General features: G+C 32.3%; 2 protein-coding genes across 3 annotated transcripts; both read right to left on the bottom strand.

Annotated features, from left to right (window-relative positions):
• Nucleotides 1-759: 759 nt before the first annotated feature.
• On the bottom strand, nucleotides 760-4,466 carry LOC131643551 (uncharacterized). Of its 2 annotated transcripts, XM_058913801.1 has the most exons (7): nucleotides 4,312-4,466; nucleotides 3,980-4,225; nucleotides 3,406-3,747; nucleotides 2,046-3,314; nucleotides 1,697-1,924; nucleotides 1,172-1,624; nucleotides 760-1,086 (listed from the first exon to the last, which is right to left on the bottom strand). In XM_058913801.1, the coding sequence occupies exons 1-7, from the start codon at nucleotides 4,382-4,384 to the stop codon at nucleotides 986-988; spliced, it is 2,712 nt and encodes a 903-aa protein (XP_058769784.1). In that variant the 5' UTR covers nucleotides 4,385-4,466; the 3' UTR covers nucleotides 760-985. The 2 variants fall into 2 exon arrangements, with proteins under 2 accessions (XP_058769784.1, XP_058769783.1); XM_058913800.1 differs by having other exon boundaries at nucleotides 1,172-1,924.
• Nucleotides 4,467-7,408: 2,942 nt separating this feature from the next.
• LOC131643550 (uncharacterized) lies at nucleotides 7,409-12,607 on the bottom strand. Its single transcript, XM_058913799.1, has 8 exons — nucleotides 12,227-12,607; nucleotides 11,848-12,048; nucleotides 11,648-11,770; nucleotides 11,255-11,292; nucleotides 11,059-11,158; nucleotides 9,057-10,853; nucleotides 8,194-8,237; nucleotides 7,409-8,031 (listed from the first exon to the last, which is right to left on the bottom strand). Exons 1-8 carry the CDS (start codon nucleotides 12,293-12,295, stop codon nucleotides 7,836-7,838), a joined length of 2,568 nt encoding a protein of 855 aa, XP_058769782.1. The 5' UTR covers nucleotides 12,296-12,607; the 3' UTR covers nucleotides 7,409-7,835.
• Nucleotides 12,608-24,734: the final 12,127 nt, after the last annotated feature.

Here is a 24,734-nt window from a genome sequence, read left to right as displayed (position 1 = left end):
ACTTGGTATATATGTGAATCTCACTTGTGAATTTTGTGACCAAATGGAAAATATACATCATCTCTTGTTTGATTGCCACCAATTTAAGATGATTTGGAAGGATATCCTTGAGTGGCTAGGATTGCACAGAACTCCCAAAGGCTGGAATGATGAGAGTTTTTGGATTATTAAGGAAACGCGGAAAAAAGGTTGGAAGAGACCATTGCTAAAAATGGCGTGTGCTGAAACAATATACGAAGTGTGGAAAAGTAAAAATGAGAAGATTTTCTCCCAAAAGGATGTTGATTGTAATTTGAAAGAAAAAATTATAGATAATATTGTTGGTAGAGGTGTAAAAAATAAGAATATTAGAGCTCATATTGATATGAGTATTAATAGTCTTATTTAGGTTGCCTGAATCCGTGCGATCGGTTTGTACTTCATTGTTTTGGTAATAAAAAGATATGTTTTTTTGACCCAAAAAAAAATAAGTACTAAAATAAAATCTGAAATTAGGCTAATAAACTTCAGCACTAAATAAACCTTCTTAATAGTATTGTCAAAAATCTCCATTGATATATATATATATATATATATATATATATATATATATATATATATATATATATATATATATATATATATATATATATATATATATATATATATATATATATATATATATATATATATATATATATATATATATATATAACCATCACTCTAGGCTCTAGCTTCCGTAGGCCTTGGCTTTTTCTTTTTTTGGAAGACATCAGAAAATAGATATGAAAACGATGAATTTTATTAATTGATTAAAATAAACAAGACATAGTACACTCATATATAACCACATCCATACAAAAATAGCATATAGTAATTTCCACACTCATACAAACTTTAACTCTTTATATAGAACAATGAACAACTATCTAATTACAATAAACAGAATCACTTCACAAATTTATAAAGAAACTTATTCAGGTAACTTGTTCTTCAATCAATTGGATTACTCCTGAATCCTTCCTGAATCCACAACTTTGCCATCATGTTTCACTTCTGCAACAGAATCCTTATTCTTTGATAAGTCTTCAGTACCAATTCCTGCACCTATAACAAAACCATCAAAATCAGAACCATGTCATAAGATATATATAACACAGCATTATGCAAAATGTAGTAGAAAAAGAATTACCATGTGGTGATGGGGTCTCTTCAGGTTTGGCAAACCAAGATCCAACATAACCCGTAACCCTGTCAACCATACCTTTTCCTGGACTAGCCACATTGCTTTCTTCACCAAACACTTTCTCTGGCTTCTCAACTTCACTATCAACCTTTCCATCCTCACTTTTCAACGGCTCGTCTTTCCCTTTATGTAAAGCTTCCGTAATCACCTCAGCAAGTGCCTTATCTTCTTCACCAGGCCTTGACTTCTCATTGAAATAGTCCCTCACAGCAGCCCCTTTGTCCGTTTCAGTTCCATCATTTGCATTACTGCCAGTGCTAGTTCCATAACTACCGAGCTTAAGAGCTTCATCGTTTTCGCTAGTGAGAGTTTTATCAGCTGTTGTTGCAGAAGCGAATTCATTTTCATCTGCGTAGCTTTTGTTGTGCTTTGGTTGTGTCTCCACTGATTCTCCATAACCTGGTTGTTTTTCAGCAGTGTTGGTGACAGTGTTGAAAGATTCTTCAGTTTCTGAGGGGTTTTTATTGATACCTTTGGATACTGTTTCTTGAGAAAACTCATTATGACTTTTTGATGCGTCAAAGAAGTGTGGCACAGGCTGACGAATATCATGGCTTCCAGCAGAAGCAGGATATTCAGTGTCAGTAACAGATGGCTGAATATTTAGTTCTCTGATAGGTTTTGGCTCATCACCATCATGCACATTCAATCTCTCTAGAGATTCCTCAAGTGGTGTAGAGTCTTTTACCTCATCACTTCCTGTAAACAAACACAAAATTAGTACACCATTAATATATTGATACATAATGCAGTGATCTATATAGCAAAACCAAAAAACGGAGTTCTGAAATTTTGTTGAATCGGTCTACTTAGTACTTACCAACACCGCTTGGATCAGTGTCCCTGATTTGATATTTCGGGATAGTATATGCCTCAGTTTTACTCCCTTGATCTTGAGAATCTTTCTCCGAAAATTCCTGGTTTCTATTGATATCTGTCGATACCGTTTCCTGAGGATATTCATTCTTAGTTTTTGTTGCATCAGAGAAGTGTGGCACAAACTGATCATGGCTTCCAGCAGAAGCAGGGTATTCAGTGTCAGCAACATGTGGCAGGATTTTTGGTTTTGACTCATCATCATGAACATTCAATCTCTCAAGAGATTCCTCAAGTGGTTTACTGTCTTTTAATTCACCTTCTTCACTTGGATAAGTGTCACTGGTTTGATACTTGGGAAGAGTATATGCCTCAATTCCTCTTCCTTGTTTTTCAAATTCTTCTGAAAATTCGGGCCTCTCCAAATTGGCCTTGAATTGATCTGGCTTATCTTCCTCAGCAAATGGTTTGACTATGTTTTGATTGGTTTCAGCGGTTGTTGATGAAACACCTTCAAATAGTGAATCGCGACGAGGTTCTTCTCCCTTAACTTTTGCACCTTCAAAACCAACTCCAGAATTTCCAAAATTTTCATCTTGCTTGTATTCAGCTGGAGGTGTAGCATTTTTAACATCTTCACTGGGATAAGTGTCACTGGTTTGATGCTTGGGAAGAGTATATGCCTCAGTTCTACTTCCTTGTTCTTCAAAATCGTCCGAAAATCCAGGCCTCTCCGAATTGGCCTTGAATTGATCTGGCTTATCTTCCTCAGCAAATGGTTTAGCTATGTTTTGATTGGTGTCAGAGGTTGTTGATGAAAAACCTTCAAATAGTGAATCGTGACGAGGTTCTTCTCCCTTAACTTTTGCACCTTCAAAACCAACTCCAGAATTTCCAAAATTTTCATCTTGCTTGTATTCAGGTGGAGGTGTAGCATTTTTAACATCTTCACTTGGATAAGTGTCATTGGTTTGATACTTGGGATTAGATGCCTCAGTTCTATTTACTTGTTCATCAAAATCTTCTTTCGAAAATCCCAACCTCGCCAAATCGGCCTTGAATTGATCTGGCTTATCTCTCACAGAAAATGGTTTGGCTGTGTTTTGATCGGACTCAATGTTTGTTGAAGAAACACCTTTAACCAGTGAATCGTGACGAGGTTCTTCTCCTACAACTTTTGCACCTTCAAAACCAATTCCTGAATTTCCTAGATTCTCAACTTGCTCAGATTCAAATTTAGGTGTAGCACTTTTAACATCTTCACTGTCATAAACTTTACAATATCCAAACATATATAATAAAAATGTTTCAGAATTCTTTTGATAATAATATTGAAACAAAAGCTTGTAGAATTTTTTTCTCACCTTCAACATTTGGATCAGTGTCTCTGGCTTGATACTTGGGAAGATCATATGCATCAGTTCTACTCCCTTGTTCTTGAGGATCTTTCTTCGAAAATATCGGCCTCTCGAAATCAGCCTTGAATTGATCTGGCTTCTCTTCCAGATCAAATGCTTTGGCCATGTCAGTGGCTATGTTTCGATTGATTCCAGTAGTTGAAGAAACACCTTCAACTGATGGATCACGACGAGGTTCTTCGCCTACATCTTTTGAACCTTCCAAATTAAATACCGAATTTCTTAAATTTTCAACTTTCTCATAATCAGTTGTAGGTGTTGCACTTGTAACATCTCTACTACCATAATCTGTACAACATCCAAACACATAAATGAAAAAGTTTCAGAATCATTTTCATATTGATATAGTAACAAAAATTTGTAGATTCTTATTTGAAATAAGTATCTAAAATCTATGTGCCATTAGGACATACTCTAGATACCAGATACCTGAGTCTCGATGTGTCAGTGTCGTGTGTCATGTGTACATGATTCATAGTCTAATATATTTTAATTGCAAAGAATGTAAAGAAAAACATACTTGGTGCTTTATGACCTAGTGGCTCTTGAACATTTTCTTTCCCCTCATCCAAGTCACCATCATCATCTTCATCATCATCATCTTCAGTAGCATGCTGAATTTCACTGTCATGTCCACTAGTTTGATCAGGAGTTTGTGGACTATGCCCAGTAATACTGTTCTTGATTTTCCTAGCCCTTGCCTTCACCCTACTCATAACAGATTTCTTCTCAGGCTCAGTGTGCTCTTCTGCATCATGTGTCACCACTACATCCAAAAAATATGAAACATAAACAAAATATATAACAATAATTGTCTCAGATAATATTCAATCTATCATACGATTTTCTTACCATGTTGTGAATCAAGGTTTTGTTCATCCTTGTTCTCAACCACTTTACTTTGAACTACTCTTGATGAATCCATGACTGATTGGTTTTGTAGTAACAAAAACAAGAAAAGAAAAGAAAGTACTATAATAGAAAGAACATATAAGCTTTCTTTTTATAGAGAGAAAAAAAACCAACACCATGAAACTGATTTTGGAGACACGTGTCACGTAACCGACAGTTGACAGTTGTTGAGTATATTTGTACACGTGGAGTGATACAATTGGTAGTTTTATCATAGAAAAAACGGTTCCGTGTGTGAAAAGGGGTAATAGAAGAGTATGGATGAAAATGAAACCGTACATGCGTCGACATGAAATGTATAATTTTTTAAAGAGATATTATGTTACGTCGACATTAAATAGGATGTTTATAAAAATGATAATTAGGATTTAGGAGTGTCTGTCGACATTGTAAGATGAAGTGGACTGTTCTTGGTGTCACTTTCCAAATAATGTTTCGGTTAGGAAAATGTTACTTTTTAGATTTCTAATTTAGGAGGGTCCAGCCTTGCTGGATTATTTTACAAGTAAACTATTGGTGCTTTTGAGTTATGGACAAAAATAAATAAATTGGAACACATAATAACAAGTATAACTAAACAAAATAGTTCAACTAAAATTGAACCTTAATTAATGTTCAAATTAAAATTCATTTAATTAGACTAAAAATAAAAACAAGTAATAGAATATCACTTATATTTGTTTTGTTTTTGTTTTGAACTGGATTATATGATGACTAATTGTCTAGTTTGACGATAAAAATTACTATAAAATGTTACAGATGCGGCTTAGATAGTTCTCCAAGGGGAGTATCTGCAAAATATATTAATATTCCAGCGTGCGAGTCAAAATTGTATGTGAGGATGACTGAGGGTTGCTCCTCCTATATGTATGAGATGATTGTATTTGCTTATATGTTGTTTTACGTGGAGCGCGGATGATGATTATGACTCAATATGAAGGGGGAGATGCGTAATGATGCATGACGTGGTTCACGGGTGCCGCACATTGACGTATACTTTATAGAGAGATTGGGTTTATGTAGATTTGGCCGGTCTTATGGTGGTTGGCCAACATGATTATTTTTGGGGAATACTTATCTCATCCCATGGGATGCGTCTCACACCCTTGAAAATCTAAAAATATCTTTATTGATGCCGAGAGATGAATCTCCAGACGCATACATAATCACACTAGCTTTTGAAATTCAACCACACACTCCATTTTTGTCAAAATTTGGTATGCATATGCATTTCCGTAAAAGTTATATGATGTATTCAGAAATGCATCTCTGAAATACCTCCTGAAATCATTTAAAGGTATTGGAAACGTGTTTATTGCACATGATGGAGGATATTTCGAAGATACATCTCCAAGAGTTTCCCCTGAGTATTTTCAAGGCAGCAACATTTTTCTAACATTTTATTAGGGCAACTCATATTTTAGGTCATAAACTAAAAAGAATTTAATTGAAATGCACTAACGGTGTAAAGAAATTTTACATGATCAATAAATGTCAAAATTACGTTTGACTTTTATTTTAAATATATTTAAAGTAATGATTACGAATGGTTGTGATAGTTTGATTGTGTAAAACTGTTTACACTGTTAGTTCATAACAATTTATCTCAATTAAAAAACAACAAATACATTAATTGATTCAAACATGCTACACAAACATTAAAAAAATTATACTAACAATTAATCTAAATTAAAAAACAACAAATACATTAATTGATTCAAACATGCTACACAAACATTAAAAAAATTATACATTAGTTAGAGTAAAATCAAAATATACTGACCATACATAACTTATTTCAAAAATACAAAAAATAGGGACAGTCATGACTTTTTACCATGGTGAAAGAAAAAATATATTTTTTTCTTAAACTCAATATTTGGCGTTAAAACTAAAACACTTATATTTACCGATGGCAGTGTGATCCAAAAGGATGTTTAGAGAATAATGGTTTGATTCACGAATTCCTTATCGGTTACAAAATAATTACATGAAATTAATAGCAACGGCTTAGGATGAATAACTTGTAACTTTTTCCCCTCAGTCCACGGTAAAATCACTTCAAAATTCATAAAGAATGATTGATTCTTCTCCATAATGACAATTCATTTTTTAAACTTGGAATTGTTTCTAATTTGTAATCCCACTATTTTTTATAAACAATTTACGTATTTTAAGATCTAAGTCTTCCCCACTAGGCCCCCGCACAATTGAAATTGCAAGAACTTGTAAAACTTTTCTAAATAGTAAATAAAGAACAAAAAAAAAAAAGCATGATGATTCGAAATATGGCTCATTGAAATCAATCTTTTAGGAAATCAGAAACAAGATCTTTTGCACCATGATTAGAATCATCCAAATATCTAAAAACTCAAATTTGAAGCATGTTTGTTTAATAACAATTTAGATAATCTTGCCTTGCTATAGTTGACTTGATTAAATTACTTAAGATGAGAAGCTTAATACAGAAGCACGCATCATCAATTTAATAAATGAACATGTCAATAGAACTATCCTCCTTTGGGTTGTTAACCCTTCTTACTGATACTTCTGCAAGCTACAGGCATTCTTAAGCCACTTGAAATGATACTCTACCTACCATCTTTTCTTCAACATAGAGTGCCTAAACTTTTTCTTTCTAATGATTCAATTTGTGATCCTGTAATATCTTGTCTAGCTACTCAATTATTGTAACACTGTTATTTTCATAGATATACACAGTGGAACAAAAAGTCATGAATGGTTTGCAAACTATAAGAAAAAGCTTATAGAAGAAGCTAATGTTCTTCACCGTTGCTATTTAGCACAAAAGATATTTATTCGAAACATAAAATCTAGTATTAGACTTTGTTTTCTTACATTGTACAATCAAGCTGCATGGTCGAGTCATACACGGCAACAAGAAGCTTATCAGATAGCATTCCATGGCGTGAATCTTCATGAATAGTTCTTCGATCCCTCTAAATTTCTTTGTAACAATAGTTTGTTGGAACTTCGAATTAAATTATACTGAGAAAATATGGATATGAAGAAATGGTTATAAAGGTAACTTGAGAATTATTTGTATATTTCCAGACTTCATAGTCTGTTTTCTTTCTTTTTATTCTGTCCACATTCTCAATCACAGGTCTCATTATTGTTACATTGCATACAAAGAATGTCAAACTGAATATAAATAAACCAAATGCCACATGCGGCCTATACGAGACTCCGACATCAATTTATACGGCATGAATTTTGGAGTCTCGTGTTTCAGAGATCTCTCGCCAATGCATCGTACGGGCATAAATATTGGACTGTGCCGCCCAGTAGTAAAACTGTTAGTTGATGTACAGGATATAATAGGTCACAACAGAAGTGCAAAAAATACAGGTTAAATATGGTTCTACCATTCTGGGAATCATGATCATATCCTGCTTCCTTTGTAACCCCCCTCGTATGAAACACAACACCAGTAGAACTTTCTAGATCTTCTTACCATTCTTGAGATTACGTACAGCCATAACAAGTTGTTGTCTTTCTCCCTCTACCTCTGCGAATTTCAGACTAATCTCTGAATATCTTTCTTCCATTTCTTTCAGTTCTGTTTCCATAGTCGTGTTCTTTCCCTTTAGAACTTCCACTTCTTTCAATAATTCCTTTGAAAGGCGGTCAGCATCACTGTCAGTGTCAAAAAAAAAATACAAGTTAGTTCAGACTTAACAACAATATGACATCGAGGCACCAAATTTTTGTTTAAGGAATGGATTGAGGTGGAGGGTTTATGACTGTAAAAGCAAGGTAACGTGGAATTCAGATGGAACGAAATGAATCTGATTTTACCTTCCTTCAGACTTGCTAATAGCAGTGCTTGCAGCATCAATTCCCTATTCATGTTACAAATATAAACGGTATAAGTTATTTTGGGACAAATATCAAATAATTTGCTTTGGCACGCCTTATGCATTTCTTGGACAAATTTCAAATACAACTAAAAGGGTTAAAGATGTGTCTAAGCAATATTGGCCAATAAAAGATTAAAGACATAAAATTCAAATAGAACACTTAACTTTTTCAATTGTAGATGGAACTTTTTCAATAAAAGATCAAATACTATCATAGTGTCTCATCTCATGTCTTTTACATCAATGGTGTTGACATGTTCGTATCGTGTCGGTGTCTGTGTTAGAGTGTGTACTTTATAGATGATATATACATTTTCCTACCGCATATGTTAACAATTTTTGTACTGGAGAGAAAATATTTGAACTATGCATCTTTGTAGTACATCGCATAGTGTGATTCATCGTAATAAATTCAATCTGAGTGAGGGTGATGATAATATATGAACATTTTTCATATAGGTGTCAGATATGGATTCAAAGAGTGTCAAAGTAAAGAAAAAACTATTTTTTGGGGACATTTGTTTGTGCTTCATATCATAGCATTTTGGAGACTGAACTCCTTGGATTCTAATGTTATTGTTAATATCTTCTCTATTCATGATTTAAGGACACTACATAATAAATTCATCAGATGGATGCTACCATTTAACCTGACATTATAGGTGAAGGCAATAAGAAGTATGTTTTTTATAAGAAGTATGGCTCCTGAGAAATTACCTTTGACATTAAGAAGTATGACATTATAGGTGAAGGCAATAAGAAGTATGTTTTTTATAAGAAGTATGGCTCCTGAGAAATTACCTTTGACTTCTTAACATTACCCTTAGCAGCCTCATTGTCTCTTGAGGTCAAATTCATATGTAAAGCTGCACCTCGTCCTTTGTTATTCTTGAGCTTCTTTTCCATAGCACTTAGTTCTGCTTCTTTCTTCTTAAGCTCTCCTTCTAATTGAGATGCATGTTTCTTCATATTTTCTTTGTCCACTTGTTCTTTCTGCAAACTGTGTTTTATTTCCTTGTGCTGGATCTCAAGCATTTGAATTTTCTTTGAAAGTGTAGCATCCTTTTCATCCCTGCACCTTTGTGCATCCTCGAGTTCTTTAGTCTTCACTTCTAGCTCTCGTGACACCTGTTCTATTGTTTTGTCTTTAGAATTGATTTGTTTCAAGAGCTCTTCCACTTTCGATTCATGTTGATCTGTAATAAGCCTGAGCTCTTGATTGCATTTCTGGAGCGTTTCTTCCATAAGCTTGTTGTGGTTCCGCAATTCATCAGCTTCTGCAACCTCTTTCGCGATCATCTTTTCGTTCTCTTCAACTTTGCATGCCATTTCAACAGAAAGCGATTTGTATTCATCCTGAAGACGTTCAGACGCGATAGCATTATTGTGTCTCGTTTTTCTCAGTGACTCTTCTGCTTGTATGGCCCGTTCTTCCTGCTCTATTTTCGCACTTTGCATGGCATGTAGATCCTCTTTATATTTATCTGCCTGTATTCTCAGTTCTTTCTCCAAAGACTTAACTTCATTTTCAAGTTCCTTGATGGAGACCAAAGATGATGAAAATTCATTTTCTTGCATCTCTATCTTTGCTTCAAGTCTCTTTACTTGGGATTCAAGTTGTTGTATCGTAACTAAAGAAGTTGAGTGCTCATTTTGTAACCTGATGTGTTGTGCTTCATCTTGCTTTAATTTCGAAGATATATCAGCATTTTCATTCTCAAGAATATCATACTCCAATGTGAGCTCTTTTAAAAGCGTGCTTAGCTCCTCGCGTTGCTTACCGCAACTCTCTATTTCGCTATTCTGTTCTGCAATTTTCTGCCGCAAAACATCTAATTCTGTGTCAATATCACGCTCTTTAGCAATCTTTTGAGATTTCATTTTGGAAGATAGATCCAATATTTCCTTGTTCTTTTGTTCTAGCATTTCTTCAAGGTCTGTCACAGCCAAAAGAAGTTCCGAATTTGAGTTCTGTGTTTTCAGCAGTTGCAATTGAAGATTTCCACTCGTTTCTTTTTCATAAACAAGCTCTTCCTTTAATGCCTCTATCTGAATCCTACAATTTTCAATATCAGACTTCATGGTTTTAGAGGCTTTGGTCTCATTATTTACACCATTGAAGCTCTGTTGGGACCTGAGTTGCTCATATTTAGTTTTGAGCGAATCTCTCTCGTCTCTGAGACCGTTGATTTGTCTAGATAAATTCTGTCCCCGACTGCTTTCTTTTTCTACCTGCTTCCGAAGTGCTTGTAATTCAAGTTCCGATAGTTCTGCCTGCCTCTTCAGAGAAGCAATTTCAATTTTGAGATTTTCAGCCGCATTGCCTGAAGGCTCTTGTAATCTTTCTCTTGGAATATTCTCTTCTGCGCTGTTTGTCCAGTCGCCTAAACTTCCGTCTGATGCTGAACCCATTGACCATCCTGTATTCGACCTCTTATGCACTTGATTTTGAGTTGCGTTGGTCTCAACTGACCCTCTTGGTGGCATCGAGTTCTGTCTGAAGCTATGAGGATCATCCCATGAAGCTACCTTAGGACTGATGCCATTAGATGCATTCTGTTCCGAATACTCAGATCTACTCTTGGCCAAGCTCTCATTCTATCAGATAACAATAAAAACTAAGGTAAGTATGATTTTATTAAGTACTTTTTCTCCCATAACCTATCCTCATAACAGGTTTAGAAAAGTTGCAACAGTTTTAATGGTTAAGTGCTTATGTCAGTAGATAAGTTCAAATAAGTCAATCCAAACACAGACAATAAATATAATAGCTATGATATACAAGTAGCTTACGAGACCTTACTTCATCAAGATTGTAACTTTCATCTGTACTGCCATAGCTCAGTTGATGTCTCAAGGTTCCATCATTATGAAGTCCCACTGATCCATTATCTTCCCCATTTCTGCAAATAAGTAAGATTTTTAGTTCATATAGAAGAGAAGTCAAAGGGGAAAAACTGCAATGGTTAAATTAACAATATGTTATAGTTTATTTTCACCTTTCAGCAGCATATCCTTCAACATTCTGAATGGTTACCTGTTTCAACAACTCTTATGTGAGAAGTTATGAATTCAATAAGAGATCACTTTTGATATAGTGTAGGTGTATAATCCACTTTTTGTATGTAGAGCCGTTTCAAGTTTTTTGAGGCCCTGTGTAGATTAGTCTCCGTTTAACTATGACAAATCAAATAAAGGTCCTATTTAACTATGGTTTAACTGAGACAGACATTTTATGAGGCTCTATTTAACCATAGTTTAACCGTGACAAATTTTGAGCCCTGTGCAGTAGCCTGCCTAGCCCGCCCTCAAATACGGCCCTGTTTGTACTATGACTTTAAAGATAAATTGTGATTGATTTACTGTGTAAAAAAGAGATAGAGGGTACTAACATGTAAAACTACGCCTGAATTGGCAAACTTCAATGGTAGAGAAACAGTAACAGGCTCAGTTTCTGTTAAAAAATCAGCAAAATCAACCGAAGCTTCTCCCAAATAGCCAGATTTCGAAGAACCCTAGAAAGATCCATAAAAAAGATTCAGACTTTCCAACAAACAATCCTTTAATACAAATTGCATCTACAAATTCTTACAGTTGAAACAATGAAATGGTAGATTTTTTCATGGAGAATTCCAGATTTTAAATCCCTAACAAGTTTAACCGGTTCAAAAACTGGATTCTCCCATAAACAAGTCCCATCGTGTACAGCAGTTTTCTCTAATTTCACGGTTGTTTTCCCAACATCATCTGGCACCAATGATACCATCAGTGCAGACTTTTTCATCTTCGGAACCTAATCAAAATCAGATTCATAAAAAAAAACACAAGATCAGACACTGTCCGCAGAATCTATACCAACATTATAAAAAAAACAAACATTTGTATATTTTAAACATCCTAGGAAACATGTTTTTTTTTCAGAAATTTGTAAATTTCAAACATCCTAGGAAACATGTTTTTTTTTTACTTACCTGGGTTGCTTGAAAATCCAATTTGAAGACAGCTTTGATCTTGTTTTTCTTGCTCCATGATTTGAACATTTTTTCTGACAGATAAATATGGTGGTTACTGGTTGTAGTGTTGTGGATGAAAAACACAAGTTTCTTATAAGATAAACATTATTGGTGAGCTAAGATGGGAAATGCAATGTTGTGATTTGTGAAAATCTGGAATTTATTTTTGTGATAAAGTGTGTTAATGAGTTGAATTGAAGAATGAGGTGTTACGATTTTTGTGAATGCAAAGAGTCTTGTGAAGTCAATCCGGATTTGTTGGTTGATTGAGATGCTGAACTTGTATGATTAGCAAAGTAATAAAAAATAAGAAAATAAAATTTGATACTATATAGTACAGTATAAGAATAAGAAGAAGGTTCTGATGAATGACTTTATTATTATTATTATTTTTACTTTTTTTTGCTTTTAGCAAGGACAAGGAAAATGGATTCCTTTGTATTGAACAATTGGGTGCATTGGTGACCATTGGATTTGGATCTTGGTTTGTAAAATATGTAGATTTTGATTTTATTGATAAAAAAAATTAATTGTATTATTCTAATTTTTTTTTTGGTATGTAATTCGAATCACTGTATCTTGATCCAATAGTTATCTGAAGTGTCAATTAGATGTATATAGATAGAAAAGAAAACTCAAAATGGAAACATTAGCCTAACAAAGTAATGTGTTTTGTAAATAAGGCCTAAATCAGATTTGTTGGTTAAATAAAGCCAAAATACCATATAACAATGCTTAGCACAATAAAGTAATTGTTTCTAATTAATATAATAAAAGTTAAACAGAGATGGAAGCTAACAGAAAATAAGCTGTTCTACTATTTTTGTTTGTTTGTTTGTTTCGCTTTTTTTAATGATTTTTATAATATATATATATATATATATATATATATATATATATATATATATATATATATATATATATATATATATATATATATATATATATATATATAAGAATTTTGTAAAAAAAAAGTAATAAATAATTTTTGTAATAACTTTTTATAAAATGTTATTTTAAACATTTCATCTTTTTACTATACTTTTTTATATTAAATTTCAAAAATTCTTTAAATTTGGAGTTATTACAGATAGTTTTTTTTATTAAAATTATTTTTGAAATATTATGCAATTTTGATTGTGTTTTAATTTTTAATAGTACATATTTATTTTACTAAATATTAAAATTTGTCTTTTAATTTTAATAAATGAATTAAAAACTTTTAATATTTTAATTTTCTATGAAAATCATTTAATAAACTTTTTTTAAAGTTAAAACAAATGCTCTAATTTTTAGATGACAAAATCAATTATTTGAAAAACCACATTTATCTTCCTAGATTACTAAATCACACAATACATGAGTTTTTGAAAGTCTCTAGGGTAAGAAGTCAAAAATAACAAATATAAATGATACGAAATGATACTGAGAGTACTACAGGCTTTTTTAATATATTTTTTTGGGTGATTTAAAATTCCAAATATTGATGAACCCAAGATCTATCTTGAAATGAGGGGTTTAGAGTAGGTTGATTATATGATAACTCATTAATATGAATAAAAACCCAACAAGTTTAGAATAGATGTTAAAATGAGTAGCTAGATTGTAACTTTTTAAAGTTCTAGCATTTAACATGAGTAGGAGAATGACATTTCATTTGACCAAATTTACCAATGAAATTGAATGGGGCAAGTAAAAAGGAAGAGAGAACTGAGAACAGCAATGTCCATGTGTTTCTGAGCTATTATGTTTGATAAGCAACAACTCACCAAAACATAAATGCTACACCTTTCTGCTGCAAAGGACATGACGAAGAAAGTTTTATTAAAAATGAGTTGTAAATGTAAGGTGGGTTGGTCCCCCTCTAATATATTCACCATTTTTTAAACATATATTTCTTCAAGTGTCAATAAGCAAATTAAAAATAACATATATAATTCTTTTAAAAAATAATGAAATTAAAATACACATAATCAACAAACTTCATAAAACAGTGAAAAGAAAACTAAGCATTTGTGTTTGCACATTCAGCACATGCCACTGTCGGCGCCCAAACAGATCCTTCTCGTATCGAAATTTATGTATTATATATAAAATATAATAATTTATATGAAACCAATAGATATCAATCAAGTGAACACTCATCATCGACTATCATCGACTATAAAGTGGTGGAAGTTGAATCCTTAAAAAGAATTATTTTCACACACGATTAAATTTCTTACAAGACAATTTCTCATCACGACCTCTAGGACTCTCTTACGCACCACTGAATTGATTAAATTGTCTTCGTTCTTTTATAGATGTATTTTCAGAATTACTTTTTTTGGTGTAACATTGGTTTGTTTCGTAGATGCACATACGGAAGACTTGCGTAAATGCATATACGAAACTAAACCAGACTTAAAAAACCAGAACAACAACATTTATAACGATAAAACATCCATTCATTGATTAAAATCAGCATTGATTAAAAAATACATTGAAATTCCAACAGAAAATTAAGAAAACTAAGAGACCTAAAAAATTACAACAGTTAAAACAATGTCATTTGATTCATGCATCATTAGAACGGAATCAACGTTGCCTTCCACTTCATCCCACAAACGTTTCTTTTCTCCGATCTCAAACGAGGTCCTTGTTCTAAGCCTCTGGATCCTTCTAATGACTTCGCTGGGTTTGTACTCCCCCACTAAAAAAGACATCAGAGAATGTTCCAAAATTTAACCAGCATAGGGGATTTGACGGAAGAGAAAATAACATGTCCATCCCTTCTGAGATAAATCAGTTCAGGATCGGAACGCTTGGATGATGTTCGCTGCCCTGAACATGGACTTATCTGAGCCATTTTTGTGTTTGTATGTAGGGTTTCTGTTTGTGTTTGTGTGTAATAATTCAACCCTAGAAACCCCAAATTTATAAAAGCCTTTGGTGATTATGGACCACACAATTTCTTTCACAGAACGTTCCGTAGATATATCCACGAAAGAGTCATAGATTTCTCCGTTCAGTAGATGCATCTACGGTAAACACCCATAATTTTCAATATCAGACCCTTCCGTAGATACATCTACGGAAGATTCCCTGTTAGTTTTTTTAATAGAACTCAATGCAGTAGCAGCATAAACACAAAAACATCAACACTTTGAAACACATAGACACAAACACATAAACACAAAAAAAGATTACATTGCAATGTTATAGAGTGCATATATTACACTTTAAAACTAGATAAATACATCAAAAGAACTGTCGCCGGCTAAATCTACTGGAGGTTCTAATCTTGACTTTTTGACATTTGATTCCTTTTTTATGTTGTTCAACCTTTTCGAAATCGTGTATCCTATCCACAAAACGATCCGGTCACGTATCGGCAGCTTCGGTGTGATGAAGTGCCCATTTCGGTAACGTAGGTGGTATGGGGCATCCCGGTTTCAAGTAAACTTGCACAAAATATTTCAATTTTGTGAGTCATCCAACACACATAATACGACCACTTGGATTTGTAGGAGATGCGGTGCGGAGCGGAAAAAAGGTTTCCGAAAAACCATATCGCGTCAAGTCAATGCGCATGCAATAAGATGTCCCATTTCCGGGAATCTCATCCATTTTGAAGTCGGTGCGGAAGCTCTCAACCAAGGAACAAGAGTTTCGTGAACCGATTCAAATATAGCTTCATCTCCAAATACCCTCGTGTACGAGTCTTTATGGTTCATCAACTCTTCAATAAGTTCATGATGGACAAGCTTATGGTCATCCTCTCCCTTACCAAGCAAACTGATACGGCCCAGAATCCACAATTACTGTCCCCCGCCACATTGACGATCCGACCGATGTATTTGTGCATAAAAATTGGCATCTCGTCGATGAATAGAATTTTTGGAGAAATATGCACCTCTTCGATTGATGGAATTGTTGAAGCAATATGTAACTCTTCGATTGATGGAATTTTTGTGGCAATAGGTGTCGGAGTCGAAACTTTCGGAGCAATAGGTGTAGGAGGCGGTTTGCTAATATGAGCTCTTTTGTCGACGTGCTCACAATATGAAGGATCCTGTGTAGTCGAGTTGTCATTCGGCGTGGGCTTCACTTTCTTCGGAGCAGCCTTTGTCTTAACTGGTTGAGACGGCGGTTTCATGTCGGTTGTTTTTGGAAATTCATAGTAGCATGTACCGACTCAACTCTATTGGTGGTTGTATTCTCAAGGTGTCGGACCTTATCAGTCCACGCACAAGCAAACTTCTCCTTCACCTTGTCAAGAATGGTGCTTTCAAAGTATTTCAATAAATTGGATATTTTTCACATATTTTCCGAAATTGCAATAAGGCATCGACATACAATTCTTTTGTCGACGAACTTGAAATACGAGCCCATGCATCCATTATTTAGTCAACAACCACTCCGGGCTTCACCAGTTTCCCACCTTCGGTCTTTGCATAATGTGAACAATGTAGTGGTTGAAGATGGATCTTTACGTGAAATTCAGACTCCTCTTGCTTCCTTTGACTTGTTGCACCAAAAAGTTGAAGTCTTAGAGTGAAATAAGGTAGTGGTGATGTAGGATTTTTAGGGTGTGGAATATGGAGAGTTTGAAGAAATAAAACAATGGGGAGTGATCATGCTGGTTCAAACTATATCAGACACTTTCGTAGATGCATCTACGGAATTATATGGCGCTAAGTTATTCCGTAGATGAACCTACGAAACTATCCCTGAACTGAATTTATTTGTATTTTCTCCATATATCTACGGAACCTATCAATTTTTTTAAATAAATGAGGTGCTTCCGGAAGTGCATCTACAGAAACTGGGTGCAAAAATAAAATTTTGCACGGTGTGTAAGAAATATATGGGGTGCATTGAGATATTTTCTCTAATTATACATGTTTTCATTTTTCATATTTTTTTTTTTATAAAAAAACTGATTTTTAAAATGTTTTATTATTAATTTTAGTTTATGCTTCTTTTTTTTTTACTTTATTCATGTTGTATGTTCTAAATAATTTTTTTGAACGACATCTCTTTCTAAAAACTTTAAAATATTATTTATTTTATTTTAATGGGTTCATTTTTATTTTAAAATCATAAACAAATTAAATAAAATTTATATAATATTTTAAAATTCTATCATTAACATGTAATGAGAAATGACTTGAAACAATTTATGTCAGGTTTTATATAAAAAAATAGAGGTTGAAATTGATAATAGAGTACTTAGATAGCCAAAGTTTAGCTAGACTTTAAATAAATTTAGTATATTCAACTAAAAACATATTTAACTCATAAATATATTATTTAATTTAATTTTGATATAGTTTTAATTAATAAATTATAATAATAAAAAATTGATTGAATAATTTAAATTTAAACAAATTAAAATGTTGATTTCAAGCAACAAATAATATAATAAACAAGAAAAATAAGAAAATTGTTTATTTTGTTCGAAAACAATTCTTTAATTTATTATTAAAAAGTTGTTACAACAAATTACAATATTTGTTAAAAAAAATAATCTTGAGTTTTTAAATGAACCCCAATTTTTTTTTCTCAAATGTTTATCAATCTCTCAGAGCCCTAATATAAGAATCATACAAATTCAAGGTGTATAAAATGTTTCTCAAATCCCTTTTGATGACTCCAAATGGTTGTCAAACCTCAAAATAAAATCCTAGGAATTTTTGCATTTGGCTTATTATTAAGATTGCTACCTTATGCACCACGTATCAACAACAAATGAGAGAGAGAGAGAGAGAGAGTCATATTTATAACTTTCAAAATTTTAACGAGTCCAAACTATGACTCGTTGACGAATGGATATGCAACCCGACCTCTGACGCTTTATCATCGACGGTCTTCATCTCCACGTTGATGTCGCTCGCCAGCAGTCAGCTTCATCGTGTCGCGACCATCTAGTCGAAAAATTTGGCATTATCGAAAACATGTTACAACAATTCTTCGTCTTAACTTTAAATTGATGGGGATGTCAATTTAACCACCAATTATCTTGTGTTTCTCTCCAAAGCTTGAATCATTATTCAACAAATTTGATTAAGTCCAAGAAATGCTTGAATCTTGGCAATGCTTTGGTGAACATGTTTGATGGATTTCCTTTTGAGGACACTTTTTATGAAGCTGAATCTCCTTTGACTCTATTATGATAGTCAAGTGAATAACACTTTGATTATCATAATTTTTTCCAGATATTCTTGGGTAATCTTTAACTCTCCAATCACGTGTTTCAGCCATATGGCTTCATTGACCTCTTCAACGAGAAAAACATTTTACGTATGAGAAGTAGATAACACGACCATTAATTATCGATTGGCTTTTTCAGCTTATAGTTATCCCAAACAACTTAAACACAAATATGAGAAGGATTTTCTAGTGTCCATATTACCTACATATTTTGAATCTACAAAACTCTCCAAAGTGTCTTTTTCTTGAGTTGATTATGTGTACTTCAAACCACCTTTTAGATAACCATTCAAATACCTCAACACCCACTTCAAATCTTCATAAATGAAACTGACCAATATTTTTCATAAAATGACTTACTATACTGATTGCATATGTAACACCACAATTTTTTATTAATTATTTTTGAGTGATTTATTTATATTATGTGCATTTTATTTAATTATTATGTGTTTAATTAAATAAATAAGTGTTGGAGGGTATGGAGAAAAATAGATGAAATCTAAAATATTAGTATTTTATTAATTAAAATAAATTAAGGAAATAATAAGAAAATAGAGGATAATAAGATATGGGGCTGAATTGTGAATCAAGAGAGTAATTGGGTGAAGGAGTGAGAGAAGAGATTAAGTGGGGTGGAAATTGATTTTTAATTAGATTAACCTAATATTTAAGGAATAGTTGGTCATATGAAAAATGAAAATATTTTATTAAGCTGGTGTTTTAATAGCCATTAGATTTTAAATGAATCAAAAGTATTAATTGAGTATAATATTTGGTGTAACTAATTGGTGTAATTTGATCCATCATATATATAACGTATCTAAGATAAACTTATATGAGAGTGATAAAAAGAGATAACGATCGTTTAATTAAAATAAACGTTTGAGATTTAATATTTTGTTTAAATTATCCACGTAATCCTTTTTTTTTATTTCCTATTGAAAAAAAAATAAGTGACAAAATATTAAATCTCAACTATTTATTTTAATCAAATAGATTTATTTCTTCCTCTATTTTCTTATAAGATTAGTCTTTCAAACTGGATATAGTCGCTATATATAAGACCATTAACAATGGTTTATAAATTCAACACTCTCCTTTTTCACTTTTTATATTTCACACCATCTTCTTTTTCTTCCACCTAATAATTTAACACATGTTTAATTTTTATTCACTACATTGGTTTTGTAGTGAATAAAATTCAACACCATATTCCACCACCATTCACAACACACTCAAAATCTAAATATTTACAAAAAAAATCAATAAGAATTTGCAAAAAATTTATGTGGTCTCACTCCCTCCTCATTCAACATGTTGAATGTTTTCAACATCAATTAATTCACCTCACTTTCAACACTCAATTTAACACATCATTGCAAGCATTAAAAAAAATTATTCAACTTTCATTGTACATAGCCTAATGAAAAATGTTAGATTTTGTACATAAATTGAGTGTGGACCTAAAGCATGCGTTGTGCATGGTAGAATAAGAGAAAACTTACACGTAGTTTCATTCTATTAAATTTGATTCTCTAAAATAGATAGGCACGAGTTCATACGGATCCAATTAATGGCAACCTTACAGTTTTGGTGATGCTGCATTTAGGTTTCTACTTTCTAGTAATGCTTTCCAACCCATCACTCCATCACATGTATCACTGTCATATGCAATGACCCTTCAAGACATTTCTTATAATAAAATCAAAACCCATTTTCATTTTTTTTTTCTCTCTTTTGAAAAAGGTGTAGGAAAAAATATACTCCTCTTCATTCTTCAACATGAATTCCCTTACTTGGTTACCTGTCCAAAGCATCTTTCTTTTTTTCCTTACCACATTGAAGGCTACAGCTCCTCTTTTTTGTGTAAGACTTTTGGTTTTGTGTATAATTATAGTAATAGTAACAATAATAATATTAAAATAAAAGTTGAATTGCCTTTTCAAAAGTGACAATACAAATAATTGATTTCCAAACATGGTGTGGAAAAATAATCAGCTAGTTGTATGTGCTTGGACTAATGGACACCGAGGAGCAAAAAGAGACAAATCATGAATAATTTAATGGCATTTAAAGATTTGAAATTAGTACCAACTTCGGTGACAAATTAACCGCGAAATTAGAATTATTTGTTCGTATTTAGTTTAATTTAATAAAATAATGAAATCAGGTTTATCTATTCATGTAGGGAATCTTAGGTTTAATGGGGGCTGTTATGTTTGTCGGCTACGATGGTGGTGTGAAAATATAATAAATTACAAGTTTAAAAATTACTAATAATAGTTTAGAAATAAATCGGAGACTACTCATTGGAGTTTTATTTCTTCCAGATTGTCTGATAGATTATTACTAGTAGTTGATAAGTACAAATTTATTGGTATAGCGACTTTCAAATAAGTGGTGGATATATATATATATATATATATATATATATATATATATATATATATATATATATATATATATATATATATTCGGTTCAAATATCTTTCATATAGTTTAAAATTGGATGAGCATGTGGATCTTTATTTTCTTTTAAATTAAGATAATTCAATATATAAAAGAAAATGTACATAAAAAGAGAGGGATTAGATTAAAATTGTTCTTAAGGAGAAACTGTTAATAATATTTTGATAACCTCTCTTAAGTTGATTGGAAGAGGTCACACTTTTTAAGTGTTTATTTTTTTTTTTTCAAATTTTGAATTTTTTTTCTTTGCTGAAGTCTCCTTTTACAATGATCTTTGTGAGACAAAAGTCGCTAATGTCATAAACTGAAGTCTCCTTTTACAATGATCTTTGTGAGACAAAAGTCGCTAATGTCATAAACTAATATAATGTACGTTCATAATTTTTTATTGAGCATTTAAAACATCTTTATAAATTTCCATGATTATATGTTTGTGTCTTTTCCGCCTTGTACCTGTATAGGTTGCTTCTCGTTTTCATGGTTTATATCGGGGATGCAAACAGTCCAATCGTGTGATGCGAAATTCTGGATGTACTGTTCACTGGTGCTTTTGGCATAGAATCACTTAGTTTTAAATTGATTGCTTGAAGGACCAAACTAGTAACTTATTGGACATATTGTGTGATTTATCTAGGAAAAAGTGTGCATTAAAGTCATTGTAAGTTTAGTGACAATTGTGTCGAAAAAAGTGTTAAGTAAAATGTAAGTAAGAACTTAAAAAGGATAACAATTCGACTGGGTCGAATTGATAATTTGAAAAAGGAGAGATAAACAAACTTAAAAAAAAATATTATTAGCATAAGAAAAAATTGGTGGGCAGTTTCATACATTTCATTCAGAGACTCATTTCTCGTTTATGTGTGGGTACTTTGCGTGTGTATTGAAATTTACAATAATTTTTCCACCTTTGAATCCTAAAACTAAAATCCCTATTTATAGTATTTGTAAAAATAACTGTCTTCAACGTTCAATTAACTTCTCGATACGTCATCTTTGCATGTTTCGCTTGCCTCTGATTGATTTTCGCATGTCTCTTGCGCTTCTAGATAAGATCAAAAAACGGTTACTTGATTTGATTTTGAAATTGCCTCGGTCGAATCTCTTTCGATCCGTCGAACTAACCATCTTCAAACCTTTGGAAATTTCGCTAAGTCCCAAACTAAAACTTGAGCAAGTCGAACGTTGACATTTCTCCTTGAACTCACCATGAAACCCTTTCATCCTCTCCTCCCCACTATCATCAAAATTTACGTCCTTCACAAATTCATCACTAAATTTGCTTAAATTGTAAACCTCTTCATCACATGTCTCACCCTTGCCTTTCTCTCCAACCCTATACATAAAGGAGCCCCTGTAACTAGATTAGGTTCATTAAAAATCTCAACTTCACAATTATTTTCAAAGAACAACCATCATGCTTCCACCACATTTTAACAACCCTATCGGCAAATTCAGGGTCAACCCCTTTGACTTAATCACAAGCTTTAAAATAGGACCAATAATCCAGATTTTGACCACTATATGTATAGAGATCCCCACTCTCATATCTTAAGTTAGGGTCTTTTACAAAATATCTCTTTGTGTAGAACACAATCTTACATTTACCTAAGTCTTGTATAGTTAATTCACTTAGGGTTAAAATTTATCAAATTAGGTCAAACACGGTATGCAACATGAGTTACTACCTAGATACATATACAATTCAGACTGAAGCATACGGTATTCAATAATAATACAAGCAAAATGATTCTTAAACTAATCTTAACATTACTTAATAAACCAAATTGACATACCCGATACCACAAGCTGCAAAAAACTGGGACCACAAGAATGCTTGCAACTGAAATGAAGGAGGAGACCACAACACTAACAAGATTTTAAACTGGGAGCACAATAACGCATGCAACTGGGAAGGAAGTAAGGGACCACGCAGAAGAAGAAGAAGAAGAAGAAGACGTTTTAGGGATTTCATGAGAAATATTGTTGAATGAATGGTTTAAGACTATTGGATTCTGATTATTTATTTAACCTTATTAGAATAACATATACGTTGGTGAATGATTTTAAAAAAAATTCCATGTTGATTAATTAAACATGTTTCACGTAAACCTCCATTATTGCAAATTAACGGGACAAACGAAAGTTAGAAACAAAAAAGTTTATAAAAGCAATTGTTTGAAAGAAAATTTTAGAGAGATTAAAATTAAATGTTGGTCTATTTATAGAGACTAGAAACATATTTAATCCATAAAATAATTTCTTTAAAATATATGTTTTTTTGTGTAAGTAAGTAAGATATATTAGATGGAGAACTAAGGGTTCTCAAAACCTGTTACACAAGATACGAGATAAACTCTACAAAAAGAAATTACAAATCACTTGACTCTATGAGAGAAAAAATGCCGGGTCTTTACAAAAATCGTAGAATTTGCAATTGGGGTGAATAATCTCCCCTATGAAAGACCATCTCTAAATCATAGCCTTAATGTTCCAAGTCTTGTTAAGAACGCTCCAAGAATCTTTCTGGAAAATAATACAATTCCTAACTAACCAAATACTCCAAGTTATTTTCAACCAAATGCAACTTAGTCTACCCTCCTTCATCTTATTTTTTTGCAAAAAGTGTAACAAAACATGAAACTCTTTTTAGGGTCCTCCTCCATTACATCTGACATACTAATTCACTCCGCTATATTCCTTCAAATTAACTTAACAATAGGACACTTAAAAAAGATGTGTTCCATTGTTTGAAGAGCAAATCACAAAAAGCGATATATTCAAAAAAAATAATACCCCTAAACTTCAGTAGGTCCTTGATCGATAGTCTATTAATTAGAATTCTCCACCCAAAAGCTTTTCTCATGTTTTTCGAAAAACTTTGTTTATTTTGTAAAGTATATCAAAATCCGTGTATTTAAAAATTAATTGAAACTAAACTCTTTATAAACAGCACAATTTTTTTTTAAATTATACTGTAAATTTCTATATTCAATTCAAAATGTTGAAGTTAACATAATTGAATACCACAAATTTTATTGATAAATTAAAACGAAATTGATCGAACACCACTTTCTTTTTCATTATATACATTTTAAAAATTATTTTGAATCTTAATCAAATACGTAAAGTCTTAGAAATGTCTTTTTCTAGTGGCAAAACGATGTTGTTAATGTTACATTTGAGTTTATCCAAATCTTGTTGTTATCATGTTATGTGGAACTTCTAACAGCTCACAACGTATCGCCCCATCACAAATTCATTTTTTATGGCATAGCTTGCCTTTGCATGGTCCATTGTATGCCAACATATCATATTTATAAAAACCAATCAATCAAATGTAGTTATATGAGTCTTATCTCATCAGCTCCTCTCGGTGTCAATGATATAATATCGGATATATAGATGCATTATTGAGATTTGAGACGTTCTTTTGTTTTCGTAAATGCATAGTTGATTTTAATGTATTTTTTGATAAATAACCAAAAATATAGGAGCACTAAAATGGCTAAGGGTGGCTTTGTATCCTTACAATTATATTCACACTCCTACTTTAAAAAAATTTAGACTAAAATACTCTAATAGAAATTGTACATATTTTAAAAAATTTCATTTTTTCTCACTTTTAAAAAAAAAAATCGAAACACTCAAAAATATATAAACTGAAACACTTTTTAAAGTATTCCGATTTTAAAAAAATCATATCGGAACACTTAGAAAAGATTTCCGGTAATTTTGAAGTTGTTTAAAGTGAGATTTGAAGTTGCGTAGCAGAAAACCTATTTAAAGTGTTCCGGTGGTT

Source organism: Vicia villosa, linkage group LG1, assembly GCF_029867415.1.
Source record: "Vicia villosa cultivar HV-30 ecotype Madison, WI linkage group LG1, Vvil1.0, whole genome shotgun sequence".
Classification (NCBI taxonomy): Eukaryota; Viridiplantae; Streptophyta; class Magnoliopsida; order Fabales; family Fabaceae; genus Vicia; species Vicia villosa.
The sequence above is the reverse complement of the archived record's forward strand: the minus strand, read 5'-3'. Positions and strand labels throughout refer to the sequence as shown.